The following is a 26352-nucleotide window of genomic DNA, read 5'->3' as shown; positions in this document are numbered from 1 at the left end:
CATAAAGTGATCAGGAAAGTAAAAGCCTCTAGAAATGGAAGTGAAACTGTCATTATTTTGAGATCAGCACTGTTTGATAGAGCTAAATGTTCTTTATCTATACTGTGCAGTACAGTAGCTGCTAGCCTCATGTATCTGCTGGGCATTAAAGAGGTAACTCGTGGGACTGAGAACTGACTTTTTAACTTGTTCATTTAAATATACTGGCCCATGTGGCCAGTGGCTACCATATTGGATAGTGGTTTAGAAGTCAGTAAGGGAGTGCTCCCTCCCCTCTCTTTCTCCCTGTTCCCCCAGCAAGTGGGTCTTACTTTTGGTTAGAGGATATCTTCTGAGTTTAATTTTTGTTGCTTCTTTTAATTCTAACAGTGTGAAGAGTGCCAGTGCTGGCAGCATGGGGTCTGCATGGGATTGCTGGAAGAAAATGTGCCCGAGAAATACACCTGCTATGTTTGCCAAGACCCTCCAGGTAGAGATTTCTAAAGTCAGGGGTATTAAAAATATATAGCCTTTACCTTAGCACAGCTGATCATGAAGCATCCTAAGTGTATGTGCTCTTGAGACTCATTTCTTCAGCATCAGATAGACTCTGACCTCTCCTCACCTTTGTTTTTAGCACACCTGGTGGCCAGCTCTCCTGAGCTTAACTGTGAGAGAGTATGTGTGAAGAGAGAGTATGTGTAGAAGACCTGGCCTTGAGTTAGAATTTTTTCCTTTTTAAAGTTGTGGTTAGAAACAAAAACAAAACAAAAAAACATCTACCTATTTAGTACAATATTGTTAATGATAAGCACAATGTTGTCTAGAACTTTCATCTGGCTTGATTGAAACTCTGTAAAGAATACCGAATGCCCCACGAATTAGCATGTCATCTGTGCTCAGGGCCCTGCTAATCTTCTCTGTAGTGATCCAGTTTTAGCATATGTGCTTCTGCATGGGTACCTTTTCCTTTTCTTGAGGGCTACTGAGGAGGGACATGTATTTTGGGGCTGCTGCCGGATTAGAAACCTGCCTCTGCCCTGTGGTGGCATCTGCCTCCTCTTGCATCATTGCCACCTGGAAGGGAGAGGTGACCTGGAGGGTAAGGGCAAAGTCATGGTTGCTTAGGACTTATCAACACCCAGAGCAGTATCTTGATTGCTTAGCAGGATCAGTTAGTTTTGTGGTTACAGGGGTCATCTGTGGTTTCTGTGCCCCTTCCCAGAAGAGAGGATTATAAACCTCTCCCATCCTGCTGTCAGTGGGATGGTGACATTATCTCCCTTTACCACCTGTGTGGTCTCTCCTTCACTACCTGTCCCCCAGTTCCCTTGCAGCTAGACAATGCGTGGGAACCTCTATTTCTCTTATTCTGTTTGGTTTATTGAGATGGCCAGGTGGGTCTCTACTTCCATTTGCTTATGAGGAAAAAATTGATGCCCAGAGGATACAAATGACTTTCCTAACCTCATAAAATAATTGGAATTAGAACTGTTCACAATGCCGAATCTCTTGATTTTTCTGGTTATATAGGGAGGAACCCACCACCATGGTTCATTTTCCAACAATCGGATCCTGAAGACCTCTGTTGTGACACTGTCTTAATTTGTACCAAATAAGTCCATAGATGGAGAAGAATCTGCCTCTGATTCTCTTTATATCCCATCCAAAGAATATGGTTCGATGGTTAGACAGATGAGCAAACGGTTCGAAAAGGACATGACTAGCCCAAGAGCATTCTACCAATTAGTGCCAGAAAGGTGATGAGGACCAGAGACAAAGGTCAGAGACCCTTGTCTTGTAAAACGGGTAGTGCTATTCCGAATCCTGCTCCCAGGGCCCTGCTACAGCATCTGCCTATGAGGTTCTCCCCTTAATCTCAAAGGCACCCTAGGATACCCTTTGAACATCTTTTTACCTTGTCTTTCTCTCCACTTTTCCCTCTTTAGAAATTGCACACACTGTTTTCATCAAGTCCTGTGAACTTTCTGAACTTCTTGTGTAAGTTTTTAATTGGCAAGGCTGTGGATAGACTCTTCCTTGAACTGAGCCCTGAATGTCTGTCACATGTTCTGCTTTTTTAGACTATTTGACTCTGAAGTGGGTTGGATCAAAAGTTTACCTAACAGATTCATTTCTTAAAATGTTTCTAACAGAATCAAGTTGTCTCTCTACTATATGTGTTAGTTAAGGCCAGAAGGAGCCCAAGGACCTTGTTAAGGGAGTACTTGGGTTATTTCAGGTTTTTGTAGTTACTGACAAGTGAACAACCCACAGTCTGGTTAGAAGCTATTCCCTGGGCTTTTGGAGTAGAAAATGTTGCTGAGTCACCTGTGCTTATGTTTTTAGTCCTTCCTAAGGAGCCCTGTAGGACCGAGTAGGACTACTGAAACCATCCCATCTGTTACATAACAGATGGGACACAGAGGTCCAGAGAGGGGAAGGGGGCCTGATCTCTGTTTGTTAGGCAATAGGTGGTACAGTTGGAATGGGACTTGGAGCTTCTTTCTTCTTTTGATAAATTCATTCAAGGCAATTTTTGCCAAGAACTAGAGCTACAACCATGAACTTGATGGTTCCCACTGTTTTGATTCTTAGGGGGGTTGAGAATAAAAACAGATGTTAAAAAGAATTACATAAACAAAACTGTGTTAGGTAGAGATGAAACTGTGGGGCGGGGACGGGACAATAAGAGAGGGAGTGACTAGAGGCCCTGAAAAGTTCTCTTAACATTGGGAGGTAGCCTCTCTGAGGAGGTGGGGAGGGACCAGCCTTGCAACCCCCTGAGGGAACAGTGCTCCAGACAGAGGGGTGCTTGAACAAAGAGGCCAAGCCTGGGAAGAGTTTTTTTTTTTTTTTAATGTTCTAGAAACTGAGAGGAGGTCACTGTAAGGATTGGGAGAAGAGGGAAGGAAGGCGTTGGATACTGAGGGCCTCAGTAAGCCAGAATTAGGACTTCGGGTCTTCTTCAGTGAGCAGTAGAAAGCTGTGGAAGGTTTTAAGTAGGGAAGGGAATGACATGATTTAAATTTAGAGAGGCAACTCAGGTTCATGTTCCACCTCTGGCCAGTTCCATGAGATCAGGAACAACACCTAGAGGAGAGCCCACTATGGAGTCAGTATAAAGTAAACATGTAAAGTGAACGTACCTGGGATGAATAAGTGGACAGAATGAACATAGCAGCCAATCCTTTCAGTAGTTCATGTAATGATGAAGGAAGTAACCTGGATTTCCTCCAGGCCATGTCTAACCCTCTCATCGTCACTGCTTTAGGTCAGAGGCCTGGCTTCAAGTACTGGTATGACAAGGAGTGGCTGAGCAGCGGACATATGCACGGCCTGGCATTTCTAGAAGAGAACTACTCCCATCAGAATGCCAAGAAGATTGTGGCCACCCACCAGCTTCTTGGTGATGTGCAGAGAGTGATCGAGGTTCTGCATGGCCTGCAGCTCAAAATGAGCATTTTGCAGTAAGTGTTGTACCTGAAACTTTCATGAGGAGTCTGGGTTGGTACTGGATGGAGGTGGGACAAATTTGAGAAGTAGAATATTCACAAAATCAGACATAAGAGCGGTAAGTTTGAGCCCTTCACTAAACATTCTGTTATATGATCAACATTCCTTTTTAAAGGGATCAACCATCTTAAGGAATATTTTACTTACAATTATGTTCACCTATTTTAATAATTTATTGACACCACTATCCAGATATCGTATATATTGCCAGGTATGATGGTGCATGCCTGTAATCCCAGTGACTTGGGAGAGTGAGACAGAAGGATAACAAGTTTGTGGCCAGCCACAGCAACTTAGCAAGGTCCTTAGCATGTTAGTGAGACCCTGTCTCAAAATAAAAAACAGAAAGGGTTGGGGATATGCCCAGTGTGGTGATGCACTTGTGTAATCCTGGCAGTTCAGGAGGCAGGGAGATCACAAATTCAAAGCCAACCTCAGCAAAAGCAAGCTGCTGAGCAACTCAGTGAGACCCTGCCTCTAAATACGATATAAAAAAGGGCTGAGGATGTAGCTCAGTGGTTGAGTGCCTCTGAGTTCAGTCTCCGGTACACCCCCACCCCTGGTGTAGGGGAGAAAGGGGGCAGATGTAGCTCAGTGGTAAAGTTCCCCAGGGTTCAATACCCAGCCCAAAAATAAACAAATAAGTAAATATTGTGTGTGTGTGTTTTGTTTTGCTATACATTCTGAGTTTTTTGTTTTTAAATGTGGTAACGTATATGTAATATAAAGTCTACCACATTACCTTTTTATTTAAGAAAAAACATTTTGATACGGGGTCTTGCTGTATTGCCCAGACTGGTTTTGAACTCCCAGGCTTAAGCAATCCTCCTGCCTCAGCCTCCCAGGTACTATAGGTGCATACCACCATATTTGACTGTCCTAAACAGTTTTGATCAATAAACAAAGTAAAGTTGAAAGCTGCCAGAAGAGCAACTGTTGGCAGGCCTGCTCTCTAGCTTGGTTAGTTGCTTAATATATTTGTTTCTTGGTGATTTACTCATATGGAAACATTTGGCCTTTTGGATCTAGACTTTTAATGACCAGAAGTTTGAGGAGTGAAACTGAATGTGAATTTCTTTCTGTGGTTACATTCTACATGTCAGATGACCCAAGTTTATGTAACCTCTGGTAAAGATGCATAACTTTATTGGAGTGTGTTGGCTTTTATAACCCACGCTTCTTTACCAAATATAGCAGCTAGGCCCTTGAGTAGGCATGCTTCCCAGGGGTGGAGCCAAAACTATAACCAAGTCCTAGCTCCTGTCAAATACTTGTCCTCCACCTTACTAACTGCTTCTGCTCAATGCTGCAGCATAGCTGTGTGGACTTCCTTTTGGTCTTGCTATAGTCTGGCAGGAACTGCTTCTCTTCTATAAAGATTGCTCCTCCCATGAGTCTTCCTATAGGAAGTTAGTCCTATAGGACTTCTTATAGTGAAGTCATAAACAATGACAAACTAGTGCCCTGAGAGTTAAGATGTGGTAGACCACTCCTTGACAAGATCTCCTTCTTGTCACCTGGAGGACTCTTGGTGCCAGGCAAGTGTAGTGTCAGAGCTCTGGGAGGGCAAGATGGAAGTCTGCTTCCTCTTGTGGGCTCTGGCACTCAGAGGCCTGGTTAAGCAGGGAACATTCAGCAAGAATCTAAAGTGGTTTGGGTAAAAACTAAGCTGTTATAACAAAGAGCCCACAGTAGAGACTTTCTCACATAGCGAGTGGTTAAGGGAGGGCAGAATTCTGTCCATGGACTTGGGATTTGATTTCCATCATTCTGTTACCTTGGCATTCTCTTGGGGTTACCCTCATCTGCATGGTCTGAGTTCCCTTCCATCTGATTGCTTGGAATTTTCCTCATCTGCCTGGTTGAGGCAGTTTCAAATACTCTTTGACTCTGTCCCTATCCCCAGGAGAGAAAAAGAGGAGGGCAAGCAGTTTTGTGGATATCCAACTTCAGGAGAGGCTAGCCAGATGGCCATGTGCCCTGCTCAAGTTCAGGAATAGGGTTGGATGTGCTACAAGAGGAGTGTGGGAGGATGGATGCTGGGGGCAGTTAGAAGTTACTGTGACCGTATCTGTTGAGTTGAACTGAATCAAATGATTGCTCTGGATAGGATGTCAGAGACTAACTATGCCCTCACTTTATATAAAATAGAAAAATATTACTCCACATAAACCACATGAGTGTATTTTTAATGGGATGCCAGAAATTGAAGTAGGTGGAAGGTGGTCTGTGTGTGGGCTTGGGAAACCTCAGGGATGCTCTTGGTTGATTCCACCAGATGGAATTGTTCTTCTTATCAAAATGCCAGTGCTCTGTTCCTGTTCCATAGTCTGGAGCTTTGTCTCTTCTGAATCCTGGTTTTGAGCCTTTACTTTTATAGAAGTGACTTTGTACAAGAAAGATATCTAACTTCTACCCACAGAAGAGGATATGGGGAGATTTTTTTGGTCTTGATTGAAGAGTAGATCCTGGGAAAGGTAGAGATGGCCCCAGTTATGTCTGTGTGCACATGGATAGTCTCTGCTGTCAGGGGCTCTAGGTCTTCATTCTTGGAAATAATGTTTCCAAGTGACCTGGTAAAAAAGGCAAAAAATAAAACTGGGAATAATTTCAGACCATCTGTCATCCTAAAAAAGAAAAAAAAAATGTGGCATGGGTGGCTGTACATACCTTCTTCATTGATGTAAGGGTCATTCATCCTTGGAAGGAGGAATAACAGGCTGTGATCTTAACTGGGAGGGTAAAAATTATTGGAGGGAGGTAGCAAAAGATTTCTGTGGTTTTATAAAGGGCAGGTCTGTACTGTGGCTCATGTGCTCCATGGTTATGAATTTCAGGTGACAGTGGACCTGGAAGTTATCAATGATTTCCATCTTCCCTGTACAGTTATGATTTCAGAGGTGTGCTGTGATCTTGAGTGGGTTTCTGGTACAGGTTCTGATACCCTACCTTGAGGTGACCTAGTGACCCAGGCTACCTTGATACTCGTCGTTTCCTCTCCTTCCCCAGTGGATGGGAGTGTCATGGGATTGCTGGAGTGGGGAAGCTGAGAAAATCTAGCAGGCCCTAGATTTTTAGGTTCGGCAACATGAGTCGGTATCTCCCTGTTCATGTCCAATACCACTTCTGCAGGAAGACTTCAGGTAAGAGCCAGGGTGTCTCCATATATGTGAGTTAAGTTGCAATCTACTTTCAGTGTTTCTCACTGAGGGCTGGGAAGGCTCTGTTGACAGTACTGTGGAGCGACAATTCTTTGTGTGGGATTGTATGGATTCTGTGAACTAAAGACTAGTATACCTTTTAGGATTGTGGTAACCTGAAAGGCTCTGCATGTTTATAAATACATTTCTAAATGAACTAAATGTGAGTAGCACCTCTCTGTCCTCCCACTTGTTTCCAAACATGCCCTGGAGGGTACTGTCATCCTAACCGGTACTAAATGGAGAAGCCCCCTGTTTCCTGCAACTTCGTCCTCCCTCCTCCCTTCTGTCCTTCCTTCCTTTCTTTTGTTTGATGATCACAAGTTGTAATGGAGGTTTTGGGTGGTACAGAAGAATTGAAAGGTAAATTTTATGTATTGATTTTTAAACTTTTAGAAAATGTATATTCCATAGTAAAGAAATAAACTTTTATCACATATATAAAACCAAAGCTAAAATTTCACAAAATACCTACTGTTGCTTAGTACACTGTATTATTTCCTATTTTTTTTTCTTTTTAAAAAATTGATTACAATCCAATAAATTAATTTAATGACCCTCAGTTGGGTTGAAGCTCAAGAGGGAATGATCCTGGGAGACTTTAAAGTCAAACAGTTTTGTGTACACATTCATGTAGGCACAGTTTTTTTTTTTTTTTTTTTTTTTTTTTTTTTGTGGTGCTGGGGATTTGAACCCAGGGCCTTGTGCTTATAAAGCAAGCACTCTACCAACTGAGCTATATCCCCAGCCCATAGGCACAGTTTTGTTTGAGCAGATTTTCAGTAGTCTGTGACCCTACAAAGAAAATCTTTAAGGAATTTTTCTCTTTAATAACAAACTTTTCTCTTCAGAATGGTGAGAATAGAAAATTTTTAAAAAAATTTTAGAAACTTCATTATTAGCTGGGTGTGGTCATGCATACTTGTAATATCAGCCATTTGGGAGGCTGAGGCAAGAGGATTGCAAGTTCAAGGCAAGCCTGGGTAACTCTGTCTATCTTTAAATGAAGAATTAGGAGTATAGCTCATTGGTAGAGGACCCCTGAGTTCAATCCCTAGTACCAGAAAACAAAAAGAAACTAAATTATTAATGGCCATACATGCATGATAGTTGCATACCCTTTTGCCAGTCACGACAGTATTTTGTTAATCAGGTGCCATTTCATGCCAGGATTGCTGTGTTTTTTAAGAGCACTTGACTACCAACAGAGTACTTAAATCGTTCACTTAATTTTTTGTTTTTGTGGTAGTAAAATTGAATCCAGGTACACTCTACCACAAAACTACATTTCCAGTCCTTTTAAAAATTTTTCTTTTGAGACAAGGTCTCATTAAATTGCTGAGGCTGGCCTTGGATTTGTGATCCTCCTGCCTTAGCCTCCTGAGTAGCTGAGATTACAGGCGTGTACCATCATGCCCAGCTCTTCTGACCTTCTTTGAGCTGAGACATTGGTCTTCTGCTTTGAATTATTTTGTGTTTTGTTTTTTTGTACTGGAGCCACATACTCTGTCCTTTTTATTTTTTATTTTGAGACACAGTCTTGGTAAAGTTGCTGGGATTATAGATATGTGCCCAGTTTCTGAAGGCGGAAGCAGGAGCCAGGACTAGGAAGCAGGGCACATACCTGTAATCCTAGTAGTCGGGGAGACTGAGGTTAGGAGGATTGCACGTTTGAGATTAGCTTCAGCAGCTTAGCGAGACCTTGTCTCAAAAATAAAAAGGACTGGGGATGTGACTCAGTGGTAAAGCAACCCTGGATTCAATTCCTAATGCAAAAAATGAATGAAGGGGGAAGCAGGAATGAGACTGGTTGAGGGAGCTGTCCCAGCTGCTCTGCTGCTCAGGGGCTAGGTCCAGTCCTACTCACTGGTGGCATGTGTCCACAGTGGGAGTTCTCAGGAAGTGGTCACCTAAAGGACCAAGGATTTATGCTCCTTCTTGCTTGGAAAATGGTGGTGTGTGGCCAGATGGCTCAGGTGGGAACTGTTCTTCTTGGGAGAGTGTTTGGGAACTGAGAAGTCCTGCGGTGGTGTCATTTACCTTCAAACCCTTTCCATGTTCACCCTCCCAACAGAAGCAGGGAGCATCCCGATCTGCAGCTGTGGTGCCAGCCTTGGAAACAGCACTCAGGGGAGGGAAGAGCCCAGTCCAGACATATCCACGGTATGGATGCCAGGAGCAAGGAGGAAGCCCCAAGTTATAGAACTTTGAACGGGGTGGTGGAGAAACCTCTGCCTCTGCCCCGATCGGTGGAAGAGTCCTATATCACCAGTGAACACTGCTACCAGAAGCCCCGCGCCTATTACCCTGCTGTGGAGCAGAAGCTGGTGGTAGAGACACGGGGCTCTGCCCTCGATGATGCAGTTAACCCCCTCTGTGAGAATGGCGACGGTTCCCTCTCCCCTCGCCTGGGCTGGCCTCTAGACCAAGACAGGACCAGAGGGGACAGTGACCCCAAACCCAGCTCCCCAAAGGTATGTGCTTTGCTTGTATTTGTTCTTCATTCCATATTTGAGTGCTCATAAGTTTTTATAGAACTTTAAATCTGCTTATCATAGATTGTGATTTGGTCTGCTAAAATGGCTGCAAAGTCAGGAGAGTCCATTTAAGCCGAAGGTCATAGATTCCAGGAAATGGCATTAGTGAGTGGAGATGAGGGGTGGAGAGGTGGGAAGTAGCAGGAGAGTAGGGTTGATTGGAACTTGAAAATGTGAAACTAAGAAAAATTTATCTTTTTTTAAAACATATTGTAATTGTACCTAGCAATAATAATTGCTCATTGTTATAAGGCATAATGTTTTTGATAAAATTGTGATATCCTCATTTTGACTTTTAACTTTGCCATTGTATCATAAAGAGGACTCTTTCATCAGAATATTTACTGCTTTCAATCATTTTCCAAAGAATCTTCTGTCTTGTTATTCTCTTCTGGAACCCTCTTGTGTCATCTTGTAGTTGCCAGTGTTTTCATCTTTAACTGTTCATTGTGCCTGTCCTTAGGTTGTCAGTGAGACTTTGTGTGATTTTTAGAACTTCTCTGTTCCTCCTTAACTTTCACAGATGCTGTCTGGCCAGTTGGCATCATCAACATTAAATACATTGCTGCATTCTGCCAAGAGGGAACATCCTAGATTGTGCCTTCTAGGGTGTGGATTACATCTCATTCATACTTGGTCCTTTCCTGTGTCTTAATAGTGTGGGGCCAGGGTGGGAAGGACAGTCTTTTGAGAGAGACCTGGTTCCAAGTTTGGTATCAGCCACTTTTGTGATGCTATTTCCCTTCCCTCATTAGATTCTATTTACTCATTTGTAGAATGGGGCCTCTTGGTTATTGTGGAATTTGTTTATGAAAAACTCTCAGAACATTGCTTTGCACATAGTAAACACTATATCAATATTAACTGGAATTTGTTTAATTAAAAAAAATATTTTTAGTTGTTGATAGACCTTTATTTTATTTATTGATTGATGTATATGCGGTGCTGAAAATTGAACCCAGTGCCTCACACTCATGCTAGGCAAGTGCTCTACCACTGAGCCACAACCCCAGCCCAGGAATTTGTTTGATTTTGAATGAATGAAAGGTTGAGATTCCAAACTCCAGAAGAGGTTTGCAACTTGTGGAGTAGGCATGTTTTCTAATACAAAATCAAAAAAATACCTGGCAAGGCAACCGAGGGTTTCATCAAGTGATGGTGAGCTGACTAAGGCTGTCACTGTTTATGTATCTTATCCTGTTTGATCCTCATGAGCCTTCAAAGTAGGTTTTACTACCTCTGTCTTCCTAGTGAGGGACTGGAGGCTCAGAGGGGAAGTAACTCACCAGGCCACACATTCAGCAAGAGTCAGAGCCAGGACTCTCCAAACTTGTATTGAGCCATGTGCTAACTCTCCTCCACATTTACCCTTCTCTAGAAAGCTCTCCGAGCCCAGGGTGGCCCACTTTAGGCTGGGGCATTGGACTAGCCACGGGAAGCATCTTCAGGGCCACCTGAGCTAGAGGTCTGTACTGCTCAAGGAAGTGGCATTGGTGCATTGGGCAGGCTTCTGCTCAATACCCACATGAGAAGGAGGAAAGGGAGAAGAGGGTTTGGAATATTCAGATGGCAGCTGGTTTGTCAGAGGGTTGCAAGCACTCTAGCTCTCTCTGCTTAGTAACTTAAATGTCATCACATCCTCAGGTGAGGGAATATGTCTCCAAAAAGGTCCTACCAGAGGAAGCCCCTGCTCGGAAGCTGTTGGACAGAGGTGGAGAGGGGCTGTTGAGCTCCCAGCACCAGTGGCAGTTTAACCTACTGACACACGTGGAGTCTCTTCAGGATGAAGTCACTCATAGAATGGATTCCATTGAGAAGGAGTTGGACGGTAGGGTTCCTCCCTTGGCTACCTGTCCATTGGCATGAACTCTCCCTTCCATGAGCTGCTTTCTTGGGTTTTTGTTTGTTTTATTTCCTTTTTGAATTGGGGTCTCACTATCGTGCCTAGGCTGGTCTTGAACTCATGGACTTAAGTGATCCTCCTGCCTCAGCCTCTATAGAGTAGCTGGGACTACAGGCACATGCCACCACACCAGCTTGAGTTGCTTTTTTGACACCACCACTACTGTGCCACACACACAAACCCTTTCTCTGGGTGCACACAGGCACCCTCAAATACACAAACAAGATCTGACTATCCAGAGACATCTATATTCTTGCCTCTTCTTTTTAGCCTCATCGCACCTCAAGATGGACAAACCTTACTTTTTAGTAGTATTGGGTACTTGTAAAGTCCAGTAATATCAGAGGTCCTGCCTCTTGTAACCAATTCCTTTTGTAAAGGCTAGGGTGCAGGGCTTGGGGGTGTAACTTAGTGGTAGAGCATGTACTTAACATGCGGGAGGCCTGAGTTCTACCCCCATTACCACGAAAACAAAACTAAGCAAATAAAAGGCACATATACAGAAGAAGAGCAACTGGACCCTGCTTGTGGGAAATGTGTAATCTAAGCACATCTTTACTCACACAGGTCTGTGGGAAATTACAATTTTGACTTGAGTTTTTAGGATGTTTAAAGATATAATCTGAAACATCTTTTATTTTAACCTTTGGTAAACTCTGAAATGAAGCCTTCTTCTCTCTAGCTAGTAAGATTTAAGAACTTAACTGAGTCATTTTTGTAGCTCAGGCTATTTCTCTCTGATGTTGGTGATAGGCAGGCCGGAAGGACTGAACTTGTAATTATGTACATGATCAAGTTCAGTCTCTCTTGACCCTCAGGAAATAGCCAGTTTTGGTTTTGAAGATAAAATTCTTTTTTTTTTTTTTTTTTTGGGTGCTGGGGATCGAACCCAGGGCCTTGTGCTTACAAGGCAAGCACTCTACCGACTGAGCCATCTCCCCAGCCCCTGAAGATAAAATTCTTTATTGTTTGTTTATTTCCTGATTATTTGTTTCTTAATTTGTTTTCTTAATTAATTTATTTCCAATTAAGAAATAAATGTTCAGTTTGAGGATTCTGGTTACAGTCAGGCTAGGATGCCTTTATTGGGGATATAAAACATATACAAAATAACTCAGAGAAGAATGCTATGTTACATAAGTTAGGTGAAGAATGACCAGGACTCCCATGTGGCTGAGGCCACACCAGGGCAGGAAAACATTGACAGGAAGCTTTCCTGGAACTCCTGGAACTGGTGCCAAACCTTGAATGGAGTGGTGATGTTTTCTGCTGGAGAGGGGGCAGTTTGGTGGTTGATGAGAGCACGAAGTCAATGTGAAAAGGGCTGACCTGTTGGAGAAGAGAAAGGAAGGGAGAGCAGGTAGGGAGACAGACCTACTGACCGGCCTCCATATCCTCAAGCTCACATCCTGTCTCTGAGGCAAGCCCCAGGGCACATCTAGAGGGGCATTTCTGTATATCTTTTACTTCTAAGAGGTTTCTTAGGTTCCTTAAAATTGTAATTGATGCCGCTGTGAAAAACATGCTAAGATTGAATGCCAGACTGGAAATTGTAGATTTTGAGAGATTGGCAGAAGTATCTCTGGGTTCTAAGAGGAGGCTTAGCACCATGGAGACAGGATGAATGTCCTATTGTTGCCAAAGGAACAGTTCTCAGGGGAGAAGTCAGAACCTGTGCAGATCTTATCTTCCTTGAGCCCTGGGCTCACCAAGTGGGCATTATGGAAAGACGATAAGCCTGGGCTGCCTCTGGCCTCCCAGCAGACCTCTCCTGTGTCCTGCTGATTGGAGCCCACATGTTCTTATGTGTTCCAGTATTCCAGGCCCTGAGAGGTACCAGGTATGCATGAATCAATTTTATCTAGGTAAACAGACTTTTTATTTAGTTAACACTTGTATTTAAGATTCATCAGAATCCTTTTTTAGGGAGTCAGATCCTCAGTTCATTTTACATTTGTAGTCTGTTAGAAGAGACACATATCAATGACATCATCTCATTACATGTAATTACAAACCATGGTAAGTGCCCAAAGAAGAGTGCATGATAGCACCTGTAACACAGGGACCAGATTCAGGGAGGAGAGTTGGGGAAGGCATCCCTAAGGTAATCTTGTGGGAACAGAGAATTTAGGAGGATAAAGAGTAAGGTGGGACCCATCTGAGGAGGGGTGGTGATTGTGTGGCAGGTGACAGGCTGCTTGAGGAACAAGCATTGGGAGGGTCTTTCTGCCTTCCAGAATCCAGAAGGTACTCAGTACAGATTGGTGCATGAACTAGAAAGGCTACAGGCAAGCTGGGGTAAGCACAGGGTCTAAGTGGAAGATCTAAGTGGCTCTTGACAAAGGTGTAGGATTCCCAATGGTCTCTCCACCAAAGCCAGATCTTTGTTAAGGGCAAGGCAAACATACAGAAATCCCTGCACTCACAAGAAAAATAGCTTTCTAGATGTTGAACCAATTATAAAGTGTATTAGTACCTAGATAACATACATTAAATAATTAAAGGCAGAATATTAGAGTATTTTATGCAGCCAATAATTATGTATCAATCAAGAAGCAGTAGGAAGCAAATCAGAATTGATGGTGATAAAAACAGACCTTTTCCAATTCCTGTAGATTTTTTGGTACTGGGGCACTGAGCCACAGCCCTTTTTATTTTTTGAGCAGGATCTTGTTAAATTGTTCAGAGTCTTGCTAAGTTGCACAGGCTGACTTTGAACTTGTGACCCGCCCTGCCTCAGCTTCCTGAGTAGCTGGGATCGCAGGTGTGTGCCACCAAGCCTGGCAGAGTTCCACCTTTCTTGACAGGAGGCTAAAAACCAGACTGTTTACAACATGAGAAAACTTTAGAAAGAGTGGGCAGTGATACTAAGAAAGTGGGTCCTTTAAAGCCTTCTAGACTTCTGCACCAACATCATAGCCACTAGCAGTGTGTGGCCATTTAGTTAAAATTGAATAAAATTTAAAAGTGAACTTTTCAGTCGTACTAGCCTCATTTCAAGTGCTCAATAGCTGCATATGATAGTGGCTGCTGGTTTGGATAGCAAAGACATAGATCACTTTCATTGTCAGAGTTCTTTTGGACCATGCTGCTGTAAAGCACTTGAGCTCTGCCCCAAGAGTAATGCTTTGTGGGGCAGGTGTTGAAGCAACATTAGCTGAAATGGCCCTCTTCCCTGTTCCTGTGAGATGGGATAAGGAGCTGAAACTCTCACTGAGGTTCTTGAAAATCAAGTGTTGGGGCCTCACTGGGTTTTATCTCTCTTCTGCCAACAGTGCTGGAGAGCTGGCTGGACTATACTGGGGAATTGGAGCCCCCAGAGCCATTGGCCAGGCTTCCACAGCTCAAGCATTGCATCAAGCAGCTGCTGACAGACCTGGGCAAGGTGCAGCAGATCGCCCTCTGCTGCTCAACATGAAACTGGGCACCCAAGACTAATAGGGAAACAATCCCGGGGCACCTGCAGGAGGAGCTTCGCATATTTAAATAAATAAACCTAGCATGCCGAATGCACGTGACACGGACTGACTTCAGGGATCTGGCCAGGAGTGTGATGACATTGGACAAAGAGGCCATTTTGGCTGCTGGATGGCAGGGCACTCTGATCTGGAAGCCTACCAAGAAGGTAGCAAATAGACTCGGGATTCCCTTCTGTGCACATCATTGAATGAAGAGAGTCTTTTTGCACAAACTTCACTTGAAATCGTGCCACTGATGATAAATGGAATGAGAGCCAAAAAAGTTGTTGGAAACAGTTGTAAATTCAATTTACAGTTTATTTAATTGACTTTTCTGTCAGGTTGGGGCACATGCCAAACCTTTTGATTTCTGCCTGGCATGTTTAGGCAGCAGGTATCATTTTCATTTTCCAGCTTCATGGGAATGTTGGGAAGGAGCAGAGGCCTCAACTGCCCTGCTTTCTCCTTAGGACTCTTCACCTTTCTCACCACATCTTTTGCATGACTTCATGGTACCAGGGACAAGTTTTATATGTTTTTCACCCGAGTTGGCTGGGTTTTGGCTTTCACAGAGGCCATACAGCTGAAGGAACTAGAATCTTGCTGTAAAAGAATCTAGGAGGAATTCCAAACTGAAGTAGGCAGGGTCTGGAACCCAAAGGACAGCCTTTTCTATCCATTTCTTAATATTGACAGCTTCCCAGTTCTATTTAAAGTCCAAAAAAAAAGTTTCCCCAAATTTTGAACTCTTCACTGTAAAGATTTGTTACAAAGAATGCGGTTTGGGGAATTACCTTATTTTATATCGTGGTCAACAAACTTCAGATTCTATATGTATCACTTTTCTCCTTCCCTGAGTGGTATGTTCAGTAGTTGGCATTTTCAGAATTGTTAATATACTTTAACACTTTAATTTTCCTGTTTATATTACTCTGTGAGGTCAAGTGATTATGCTGCTTAAGGTCCAGGTACAATTTATTTGTACCTTTTGAAACAATATTTGTTACTTTTGCAGGTTACAGTTCCACATGTAATTGCTGTATTTTGTTTTATTGGACAAAGTTAAAATGTTCCATGCTTTGAGGAATGACCTGTTTCACTAGTTTTTTAATCACTAAAGGCAGAAATCAAAGCACAGCTGTCCATTAACACTCACAAGTTAATTATGGGTTTATAAATCTGTAATGTTATATGCTGCAACTATTTACTATGTAAACGTGAAAGCCAATATCTCAATAGCAATGGCAGTATCTCCAGCAACCGTTGGAATGGTTGGGCTTTAAGACACAGGTCATTGTGGTCATGAATTCAGGCCTCTGGACTAAGATGTTTCAGGGAATGCCCTATAAGGTGATTTATCCATCACTTGGTAAAAAATGAATTATAGGACAAATTGACCTGTATAGCTGATCCATGTGGCTGTAACATCTGTAATGAAGCTGACACAATTCCTCTACAATAGGCTGTTTCGCACTGCATTAGTGTTTCTGGTGTGGGAAGAAATGGCTCAGGGTTTGTGTGGCATCTGTGTTCTGGATAATTTAACAGACAGCTGCACTTTAAGATTTGTGTGATGCTTATCTGAAAAGGGAAGAAACAGGATGATTTTCTATAGCCACAACTGTGAGGCATGACAATTGTTGTGTTATTACTGATTTTTCTAAAACTACATTTGAGTATTACATCTGGGGAAGCTGTACTTTTTAAAGGTAGTCAATTTAATGTCTTGGTCAAAGATGGAAGCTGAACCTGAATTATCCTAATTTTGTCAAGTGGCCATTACTGGATTTATCATTTAGGTTTTGTAAAATAATCCTGTTTTGCTCATTGTGACTTTTGTTCTTAGGGAAGCAGGGAAGACTCCCTCAAGTTCTGATAACCTCAGTGTGCTTCCCTAATATAAAGCCATGTTGAGGGGCTCCATTCCCAATTCCTGGGTCAAGGTGAATTAACCCCAAGTTGGAGCACTGGAAACTGTTAATTGCAAACATTGCTGATACCATTTAGAAATATGTGCACTACCTAAGTTTTGTCTATTGAGAAAAACTATCCACCTTTAAAAAAAACTGCCTTGACAAAAACAGTTCTGGTTTGACTAATCATTTTGCTTAATTGATGAGTGTATACAAGGTGGATTCTCAATGAGCCAACATTGCACTGTGGACACATATCTATGTTTACGCGCTAGTAGAACAGAAGGCGCTGTATATAGAAATGTTGCTTTGAAGCAATATTTGCAAAACATGCAAACTTCTGTATTTGTATTTGGAAAAAATAAAACAGGTTCTTGTTGCTGTTTCAGTCACATATTAATTACAAAGTTCTTTTTCTTATTTTTAATATGTATTATTTAATCTCTTGTAACTTTTTCTTTGCAGTACTAGGGACTGAACCCAAGAGCGCTACATCCCCAGTCTTTCTGAGACAGGGTCTCTACCTTGCTGAGGGTCTAAGCTGTTGAGCCTGGCCCTGATTTTGCCAACTTCCTGCCTCAACCTCCTAAATTGCTGGGATGATGTGGGTCAGTTCTTAACTCCTACCAGAGGCCTAAATTTTGACAAGGAAGGAGATAAGCAAGTCCAATGGCACAAACCCTAGCTCACAAACCAGACCTAGTCTCTCTCTGTAAAGTAAAGCAATAAATAAAACACTTCACATGAAAGTAACCTAAAACTTGGGAAACTTATGCCCAAAATGCAGGTGGAGCAAGTTGGTAAGTTGTTTTGGTACAGAGGTAGCCAGTGAAGTGCACATGTAAATAAGAGTCAGCTATTTAAGTTGGTAAGTTGTTTTGGTACAGAGGTAGCCAGTGAAGTGCACATGTAAATAAGAGTCAGCTATTTTGCCTGCAGAATCCCACAACCATGATGTATCCCTATCTATCTTTTCAGGTAGGAAAGAAAACACAGATTCTAGCCAGTAAGAGGCAAATGAGGAATGGAACTGCTGAAATCTTCATCAGACAGCCTTCCGCCAAACAAAGGAAACCCAAGAGTGTTCTTGGGAGTCCAGAAGAAAAACTTCACAGATGAGGTGGAGGAATGGTCCAGGTCTAGCCAACATTTAAGGATCTCACAATAGGCAGCGAAAGCCCAGGGAACAGCAAAAGCTTTATTCTCATGGGCTTCCAGCTTCCTTTCGCCATCACCCAGAAAGGAGGTAGAAAATAAACTCAGTAAAATAAACCGAATAAAGGACGAACGAAATAGACACAGCAAAGCCACGGGAGCTGTCAAAACTCGTTTTTCATTAATATGGGGTGGGGTGCCAGGCTCTGACCCCACACCCATTATGGCCCCAGTCTAAGAAAGTGCTCAGCCTCGTCGCTCAGCCGGTGATGCGCACGTCCGCGCGGCGTCTAGGCCGCCGGGCCCGCGCCGCCTCAGGTAGTATGGCCAGTAGCTGCTCCTGCACCAGCATCTCCACCATCTGCTCCTTTGTGCGGATGTCGGGCCGCAGCCATTGGCGAGAGAGCTCCCGCAGCTGCCGGAACGCCTCCCGGGGGCCAGCCGCGTCCTGGTAGCGGAACTGCCGAAAACGCTGGCGGAACGTCTCGGGGCCGGGCCGGGAGCCACCCGGACCTGCGGGGAGGCGCGGGGCGGCTTCGGCTTGAGGCGCAGAACCTAGGGGTGCGGGTCCCACAGGCAGCTCCGCGGCCGCCAAGGGCATAGGATTCACTTCGGGGATCGCGGCGTTGGCCCTGGGGTGCTCAGGAGCAGGCGCAGAGGACTCTGAAATCCAGGAGCCCGCAGCGTTGGGTTCAGGGTCTATGTTCGGGCCGGTTCCTTCCTGCTGCTCGGGCGGCGCTGCCGCTGGGCTCCCTGTGGCTGCTAAGCTCGGCTCGGTTGCCGCCATGACTTCAGCTCCCCGCGTCACTCTTTGTCCGGCAGCTGTGGGGTCAGCACTGCGTCTGCGCGGGGTTGGAGTGCAGGAGATGTTTCTCGCTAAAGAGCAGAGCCCGCACCACCCTTCCTGGAGGCGGACGCGGGACCCACCAAAGGCTCGCCGAGCTTACCTGCACCGGCGAAGCAGCCAGAGCGACCGGAAGTGGGAGTCTCCCTGGCTTCTCTATGATTAGGTCAGCGCAAGAGCACCCGGAAGCCGACTTCTTGCTTCCGGAAGCGACGCCTCCTAGCGTTGAGCGGTCGCATCAGGAGGTCGCTGAGACCCGAGTGTGGCCGGCGGATCTCAGCCTACAGGGGAACTCTCTAGGTGGTGGCGCCTCCGAGCTCCAGTCCGAGTCAGAGTCGGTGTCGGCTTCGGTGTCTGTGTCCGAGCATGAGTTGGAATGGAAGTCGGAGTCGGAGCCCGAAATCCAAGAGAGACTTCAAGTCCCGGTATTTAGCGAAAAAACTAACACTCTTAAGCTCTCTCACTGTCCCTCCTAGGAAAATTTAAATTACATATATGGTTTACAGTATAATTTTGTTGAGCAGCTCTGGGCTGAAGTGTTGAAGTCAGGCTGGCTTGGAATTTCCCTTGCAGGTTTCTTTCCCTTATCGCCCCTGGCAATAATGGTACCTGCAGATGCAGGTAATAGTGTGCAGCCCTGACAGTCCTTTGGTAAATATTTCTGTTTGACAGCTGATTCATAAACAGGTTTTGTATCTCCATTTTACAGAAAGAGAAACCGAGATCCAGAAATGGATAAAGACCCCATATGACCTTTGCTGCCCCTTTGAGCTCGGCGCAGGATGGACTGGAGTATTTAACAAAGGATCAACATACACACTGGCCCTTAAGCAAAACTTGCCCTCCTGTAGGATGTCTCCTTTGAATGGGTAGAAGTAGATCAGTGGAATACATTTCAAACTCTTGAAAGTCATTACAATGGGTCTTCAATGGTGTGTAGTGCTGACCTGTAGATCTTGGGAGATTTCTTTCTCTTTCTTTCTTTCTTTCTTTCTTTCTTTCTTTCTTTCTTTCTTTCTTTCTTTCTTTCTTTCTTTCTTTCTTTCTCTCTCTCTTTCTCTCTCTCTCTCTCTCTCTCTCTCTCTTTCTCTTCTTTCTCTTCTTTCTTTCCTTTCTTTCTTTTTTTCTTTCTTTTCTCTCTCTCTCTTTCTTTCTCTCTCTCTCTCTCTCTCTCTCTCTCTCTCTCTCTTTCTTTCTTTCTTTCTTTCTTTCTTTCTTTCTTTCGTCCGTCCCTCCCTCCCACATTCCTGCTGGTCAGCAGCAGAAACTGAGTAGAGATTTTTCTCCCTTTAGACAAAATAATAATCAGTCCCGCCACTATGTACTGTTCCCTGAAACAAAGTTATTTGTATTACAATTGCTCTCAAGGGGTTTTTCTTAGAGTTGATATTTTTCTCTATTTTCTTTTCAGAGGTGGAAAAACGGGCCTAGTGTTTGTTATACCTACTAGCTTCAAACTTTCTCCTGCCTAGCCCCTTTGCAGTTGGGTTGCCACCCTGAGGGAACCAACAATCCCATTTCATATGTACCCACAGGCAGATTCCAGCACAAAAGGAGCACACCAAACTCTGCTGCAAGGGCGAGGGGTCTTAAAAGTCTTCGTTGGGGAAGGGACCCTTTGAGTTGAGACTCAAGAAGAAAAAGGGTGGAATTTGGGGTCATGTGAAGAAGTCACTGCCTATACAAAGGGATATAGTGAGTGGGAACAAAATTTTGTGCAAACTACAGGCTAGATGGAGTGATTAGGATCCAGAGAAGGGACAAAATGCTGTTGGAAGGTTGGTGGGAGGGTAAGTCATAAAGGTCGTAGAGTTCCATGTTTAAAATTTAGTCCTCCTCTCCTTGGAAAAGAGAATGAAATCTCATGGTACTTGGAATCATGAATTTTGGAATGTCACATCTCTAGTCCATTTCTTCCATCCTTATTGGAATCATGGAATATTAGAGTAGGGATCTTAGAGATCTATTTAAAAAATGAACTGTTAGAATGTAAGACTGTTAGAAATTGAAAAATCCAGGGGCTGGGGTTGTTGCTCAGTGGTAGAGCCCTTGCCTAGCATGTGTGAGGCACTGGGTTTGATTCTCAGCATCGCATATAAATAAATGAATAAAATAAAGGTCTAGCAATATCTAAAAAAAATTATAAAAAAGAAAAATCCAGCTCAGTTGTCCTAAACCTTTATAGGTTGCCCAGAATCAGAAAAAGAATTATAATACCTCTTCCTAGAAAAGAGATGCAATTATATGCTTCCGCATACAATTTCAAGTAATTTACATATATCCTTGATTCTACTCAGAGGCCCCAGGTTAAGTTTAAAATACAAATTTATAACTGGGTGCAGTGGCACATGACTGTAATCACAGCAGCTTGAGAGGCTGAGGCAGGAGGATTATGAGTTCAGAGCCAGCCTCAGCAACTTAGTGAGGCCTTAAGCAATTCAGCAAGACCCTGTCTCTAAATAAAATATTAAAATAGGCTGGAGATGTGTCTCAGTGGTTGAGTGCCTCTGGGTTCAATTTCTGCTACAAAAACAAAAACAAACAAAAAAACCCAACCTATTTATATATGTTCTATTCTGTTTTGCAGATTAAGAAGTCAGCATACCAAAAGGTGAAGAATTGGTCCAAAATCAAAAATCTAGTAAGTGGTTCCATGAGGACAGAAATCATTTGACTTCTGTTCCAATACTTTTATCATATTCTTTTTTTAAAATATATTTTTCAGTTGTTGCTGGACCTTTATTTTACTTATTTATTTATATGTGGTGCTGAGAATCAAACCCAGTACCTCAAACATGTGAAGCTCTCTACCACTGAGCTACAACCCCAGCCCTATCATATCCTTTTTATTATCTTTAGATTGAGAGCTTTCTTGGGAAGTGATCATAAATCATTCATCTTGTGTAACTTAGCTTCTGATACAAGGTCTGACTTCCAGTAAACCCTTAGTAAGTATTAATTTAAAAATAAAAGAGGACGACATGGAAAGCAAACCATCTCTGGAAGGGAGAAGTCTAACATGATTCCTGGACTCTTTCAGAGACTTTAGTGTCTTAATGATACACTGTTGCTGGGGGTTGTGTAAAATAAGCCTGAACACTTTTATAAAAATCTTTTTATTTCAAAATGAGTATAGATTTATAGAAAATAGCAAAAAATGTACAGAGTGCTCTCTTGTATATTCTTCATCCAGTTTTCCCTAATAGTAACGTCTTATATTATAACCATAGTACAATATTAAAACAAATCTGACATAGGTACAATCCACAGACCTTATTATTATGATCGTTCAGTTTTACATGTACTTGTTTATGTATGTGTATGTATTTGTGTGTATAGGTCTATGTAATTTTATCACGTATAGATTCTTGTAACTATTAACCACAGTCAGTATTAGAACTATTCGATCACCACAGAGATCTTTCATGCTCTTTAAAATTGTACCCATTTTTCTCCCCTTCCCCTCATTGCTAACCACAGACAAACACTAGTCTATTCTCCATCTGTATAATTTTATCATTCAGAAAAATTTTCTGAAAAGATTCATCCTGGTCATTTAATGTATTGATAGCATATTGTTTTTTATTGCTGAGTAGTAATCCATGGTGTGAATGTATCAAGGTTTATTTAACCATTCACCGGTTGGAGGTCATTTGGATTATTTCTGATTTAGGGATATTACAAGTAAATCTGTTATGAATTACCTTATGATATAGTCTTAGGTAACTATATAATCTTTCAGAGGACAGCTCTGGATAGTCTGTGAATAAAGGAACTAGTACGGGCTCTGGCACAGAGTATGCATTTAGTAGTTTTTAAAAATGGTAATAGTTACTAAGAGGCAACACTTAAATGTGTAAGTTATAGTATATGGTATTTTTTTAAAGATGTTTTTAGCTGTAGATGGACATACTATCTTTATTTATTTTTTATATGGTGCTGAGACTTGAATCCAGTGCCTCACATTAGCTAGGCAAGTGCACTACCACTGAGCCACAACCCAGCCCAGTATATGGTATTTTTAAAAACTCACAGGAAGCTGGAGGTATAGCTCAGTGGTAGTGTACTTAGCATGCATAGGCTCTGGGTTCAATCCACAGCACCAAAAATGCACAAGTAAAATTTTGAAAGTCCCAGGCATTGCAATTATTAGCCATTCTTTTTTAAAAAATTGTTTTAGTTGTAGATGGACATAATATCTTTATTTTATTTATTCATTTTTATGTAGTGCTGAGGATTGAACTCAGTACCTCACACATGCCAGGCAAGCACTCTACCACTGAGCCACAACCCCAGCCTTAGCCATTCTTGAACATCTCTGTGTGACACTTTATTTATTGATGAGAAATTAAGGTCTAAAAATATTAATTAACTTTCCCAGGTTCAGCCAATATATGTTAGGATTGAAATTCAAACTGGTGAATCTAGAGGAAGCCATGGAAGGACTTGAAACAGGGAAGGGGTGATTTGTTTTAGGAGACTCACTCTCGATAAAGAATACTGCTTTATTGCTAACTACTTAGGTTATTTCTTACTTTTTGTTATTAAAATATGACAGTCATCTAGTATTTAAAGTTCTTTCTGTATCTTTGATTACAAATGCGTATTGCTATCAAATTTATTTAGTTTCTGATTTTGAAAAACAAGGGTTCTAATAGCAAGAATTTGACAAGTAAAGCATACGTATGCTTCCTTAAACTGTGGTCCTGAAAGAGGACTGAATTAAAATTCTTTGCTATTTATTGCCACTTTTCTTTTAAAGTCTTGTATTTTATTCTTTGATCCTTAGAACAACCTCTTTACTTCACAGATGAGCACAATAAAGTTCAGAGAGTAGAAGTACTAGTTAGGACAGAACCAAGGTCCATCAATGAATAAAAGCTGCTCTGCATCCTCTTTGGCATCGATATTATCATTTTTTTCAAACCTTTATTTTATTTTTATGTGGTGTTGAGGATTGAGCCCAGTGCCTCACACATGCTAGGCAGGTGCTCTACCACTGAGCTACAACCCCAGCCCCTATTGTCATGTTTTTGAAAACCATTCTAATAGATGTTTAGTAGTATCTTATTGTGGCTTTAATTTGAATTTTCCCAATAACTAATGATAATAAGCCATACGCTTATTTGCCATCACTTTATGTTCTTTGGCAAAATGTTTGTTTATATTCTTTGTATTTTTTTAAATTATTGTTATCTTATTGGTGAGAGTTTTTTTTTTAACTTATCCTAATTCCATTTTTTTAAAACTTGTAAAATAAACATAACATTGAAAGTTATCATTTTAACCTTTTTTTTTTCAGTACTGGAGATTGAACTTGGTACCATTGAGCTACATTCTCAGACCTTTTTTATGTTTTATTTTGAGATAGGTTCTTGCTAAGTTGCATTGCCAAGCATGGCCTGGAACTTGTGATTCTCGTGCCTCAACTTCCCAAATCTCTGGGATTATAGGCATGTATAGCTGTTCCCAGCTCCATTCTAACCATTCTTAAGTATACAGTTCACTGGTATAAAGTACATTCATTTTATGGTACAACTATTATGACCATTCATCCGCAGAACTTTTTCGTAATGCCAAACTGAAACTCTATGCCCAGTAAAGAGTAACACTCCATTTCCCCCTTCTGTTAATCCCCGGTAACCACTCTTCTACTTTGTTTTTTTGAATTGACTATTCTTGATCCCTTTTGTAAATGGAGTAATGTACTTGTCCATTTGTGTCTGGCTTATTTCATTTAGCATAATGTCTACAAGTTTCATTCATTTTGAATCATTATCAGAATTTTATTCCTTTTTAAGGCTAAAATATTCATATGTATGTACATACATATATTTATATACATTCCATTCTTCTGAATTTTGCAGATTGCAGTGTCAAATGTCAAAATTTGGGGCTGTGGTTGTAGCTCAGTGGTAGAGCACTTGCTTAGCAAGTGTGAAGCACTGGATTTGATCCTGAGCACCACATTAAAAAAAGAAAAAGTAAATGAAATAAAGGTATTGTGTACATCTACAACTAAAACATTTTTTAAAGAAAACTAAAAAAAAAAAAGATGTCAAGGAGCTTGGGATTGTAGCTTAGTGGTAGAGTGCTTGCCCATCATATGTGAGGCACTGGGTTCAATCCTCAGTACCATATAAAAATAAATAAACAAAGGTATTGTGTCCATCTACAACTAAAGAAAATATTTTTTAAAAAGTTGAACAGACTTTGAAAAAAAAAGTCAGCATATGAAGGATTTGTCCAAAATTTAAAAATAGTGTTTCCATTTTGTTTATTCATTCACATGTTATAAGCATTTTGATATTTTGAATAATACTGCTATGAATATTGTTATATAAATATTTGTTTGAGTGTCTGTTTTTCAGTTAATTTGGGTATATCCCCAGAGGTGGAATTACTGGATCATGTAGTAATTCTGTATTTAACTTTTTGAGGAACCACCATACTATTTTCCACAGTGGCTCCCACCATTTTACATTCTCACCATCAATGTGGGAAGTTTCCGGTTTTTCTTCATCCTTGCCAAGAGTTGTTACTTTGCATTATTACTTTTTTTAAATATTTTTTTTTGTTGTAGATGGACACAATATCTTTATTCTTATGTGGTGCTGAGCCCTCTACCACTGAGCTACAGCCCAGCCCTGCATTATTTTTTTAATGTGAGATATTCAGTATAAAATTTTAAGGTATGTTACCAGTGGACAAGAAATTCAAATTTTCAACAGATTTAGTAATATTATGATTTCATTTACATATTCCATATGCAAATACCTCATTTCAAGGGGGGTCATTGGGGATCTTGGGGAAGGGAAAAGCAAGTTAAAACATGATTCAGATAAAAAAATCCCAGGATGTTCTATTCTGCTTTTTTTTTTTTTTTTTTTTTTTTTTTTTTTTAATAATAACAAGTTTAAGAAACTTGCCCTGGTTTTTCTTACTGATTTCATTAAAAAAAATTTTTTTAGTAGTAGATTGACAAAATGCCTTTATTTTGTTTATTTTTATATGGTGCTAGGGATCGAACCCAGTGCCTCACACATGATAGGCTAGCATTCTGCCACTGAGCTATAGCCTCAACCCCTTACTGATTTCATTTTGATAGTTTATTTATCAAATGTGTTTGATCTTGGGATGAAAATGTTTTGATGAGCTGGAGATAACTGGTACAGAGTACTTTATCTAGCTAGACTATTTATAATTAACTCATTTATTAATAATTCTCATGCCTGATAAACCCAGTGTAAATTTAGGGACTTAGGTACTTTTGCCTTTTTTTTCCTTTCACTAATTTCTGTTCTGTTGCAAATCTCCTGGTTCCCATTTTTTTTTTCCTTAAAATTGCATATAGTGTGGGCTGGGGTTGTAGCTAGGTGGTAGAGCATTTACCTATCATGTGTGAGGTACTAGGTCCGATTCTCAGCACCGCATATAAATAAATAAATAAATAAAAGTCTATTAACAACTAAAAAGAATTTTTATAGTACAAAATTCAAAAGTCAAAAAAGGGTAATTTTTATACTTCTTTTCTTCCTGTATAATCTAAATTATTATTGTTAGTTCTCTGTTTATTTCTTGTTTGTTTGTTTTGGTACCAGGAATTGAACACAGGGCCACTTAACCACTGAGTCACCTCCCCAGCTTTTGAGACTGGGTCTCCCTAAGTTGCAGAGGCTGGCCTTTAACTAGCCTTCCTTTTGCCTTAGCCTCTCAAGCTGCTGAGACTATAGATTTGCTTCACCATACCCAGCTCCTTTTATATTTTTAAATATGTTTATACATCTGTTTGTTAGTTTAGCAGTTTTGAATGATGTCTTAAGATTTAGAACTATGGAAATTAATGA

At 41.5% G+C, this 26352-nt stretch overlaps 3 protein-coding genes and 1 non-coding gene across 5 annotated transcripts in view; 2 read left to right on the top strand and 2 right to left on the bottom strand.

Annotated features, from left to right (window-relative positions):
* Window positions 1–16929, top strand: part of Phf20 (PHD finger protein 20) — a 128615-nt gene extending 111686 nt beyond the window's left edge. The window contains 5 exon segments of the mRNA XM_047538421.1: window positions 370–469; window positions 3254–3449; window positions 8770–9169; window positions 10877–11060; window positions 14411–16929. Coding sequence (XP_047394377.1) covers window positions 370–469; window positions 3254–3449; window positions 8770–9169; window positions 10877–11060; window positions 14411–14553 — 1023 coding nt within the window. The 3' untranslated portion in view covers window positions 14554–16929.
* Window positions 838–942, bottom strand: LOC124978407 (U6 spliceosomal RNA). Its single transcript, XR_007107433.1, has one exon. It is a non-coding gene; the product is annotated as a U6 spliceosomal RNA (small nuclear RNA).
* A 795-nt stretch (window positions 16930–17724) lies between the features above and the next one.
* Window positions 17725–26352, top strand: part of Cnbd2 (cyclic nucleotide binding domain containing 2) — a 54220-nt gene continuing 45592 nt past the window's right edge. For both annotated transcript variants that reach the window (XM_047538423.1, XM_047538422.1), the window contains exons 1-2: window positions 17725–18930; window positions 21093–21146. In XM_047538423.1, coding sequence (XP_047394379.1) covers window positions 18664–18930; window positions 21093–21146 — 321 coding nt within the window. In that variant the 5' untranslated portion in view covers window positions 17725–18663. The remainder of the gene's footprint in view (window positions 18931–21092; window positions 21147–26352) is intronic.
* Scand1 (SCAN domain containing 1) lies at window positions 17821–18669 on the bottom strand. The gene is made up of 2 exons (XM_047538425.1): window positions 18609–18669; window positions 17821–18503 (listed from the first exon to the last, which is right to left on the bottom strand). Exon 2 carries the CDS (start codon window positions 18446–18448, stop codon window positions 17921–17923), a length of 528 nt encoding a protein of 175 aa, XP_047394381.1. The 5' UTR covers window positions 18449–18503; window positions 18609–18669; the 3' UTR covers window positions 17821–17920.

Source organism: Sciurus carolinensis, chromosome 2 (assembly GCF_902686445.1).
Source record: "Sciurus carolinensis chromosome 2, mSciCar1.2, whole genome shotgun sequence".
NCBI classification, from domain to species: domain Eukaryota; kingdom Metazoa; phylum Chordata; class Mammalia; order Rodentia; family Sciuridae; genus Sciurus; species Sciurus carolinensis.
This window is presented reverse-complemented; position numbering and strand designations above follow the sequence as displayed.

Bases quoted from the DNA above. Each gene is read 5' to 3' on its own strand.
- Scand1 (XM_047538425.1), bottom strand. From the start codon at position 18,448: ATGGCGGCAACCGAGCCGAGCTTAGCAGCCACAGGGAGCCCAGCGGCA.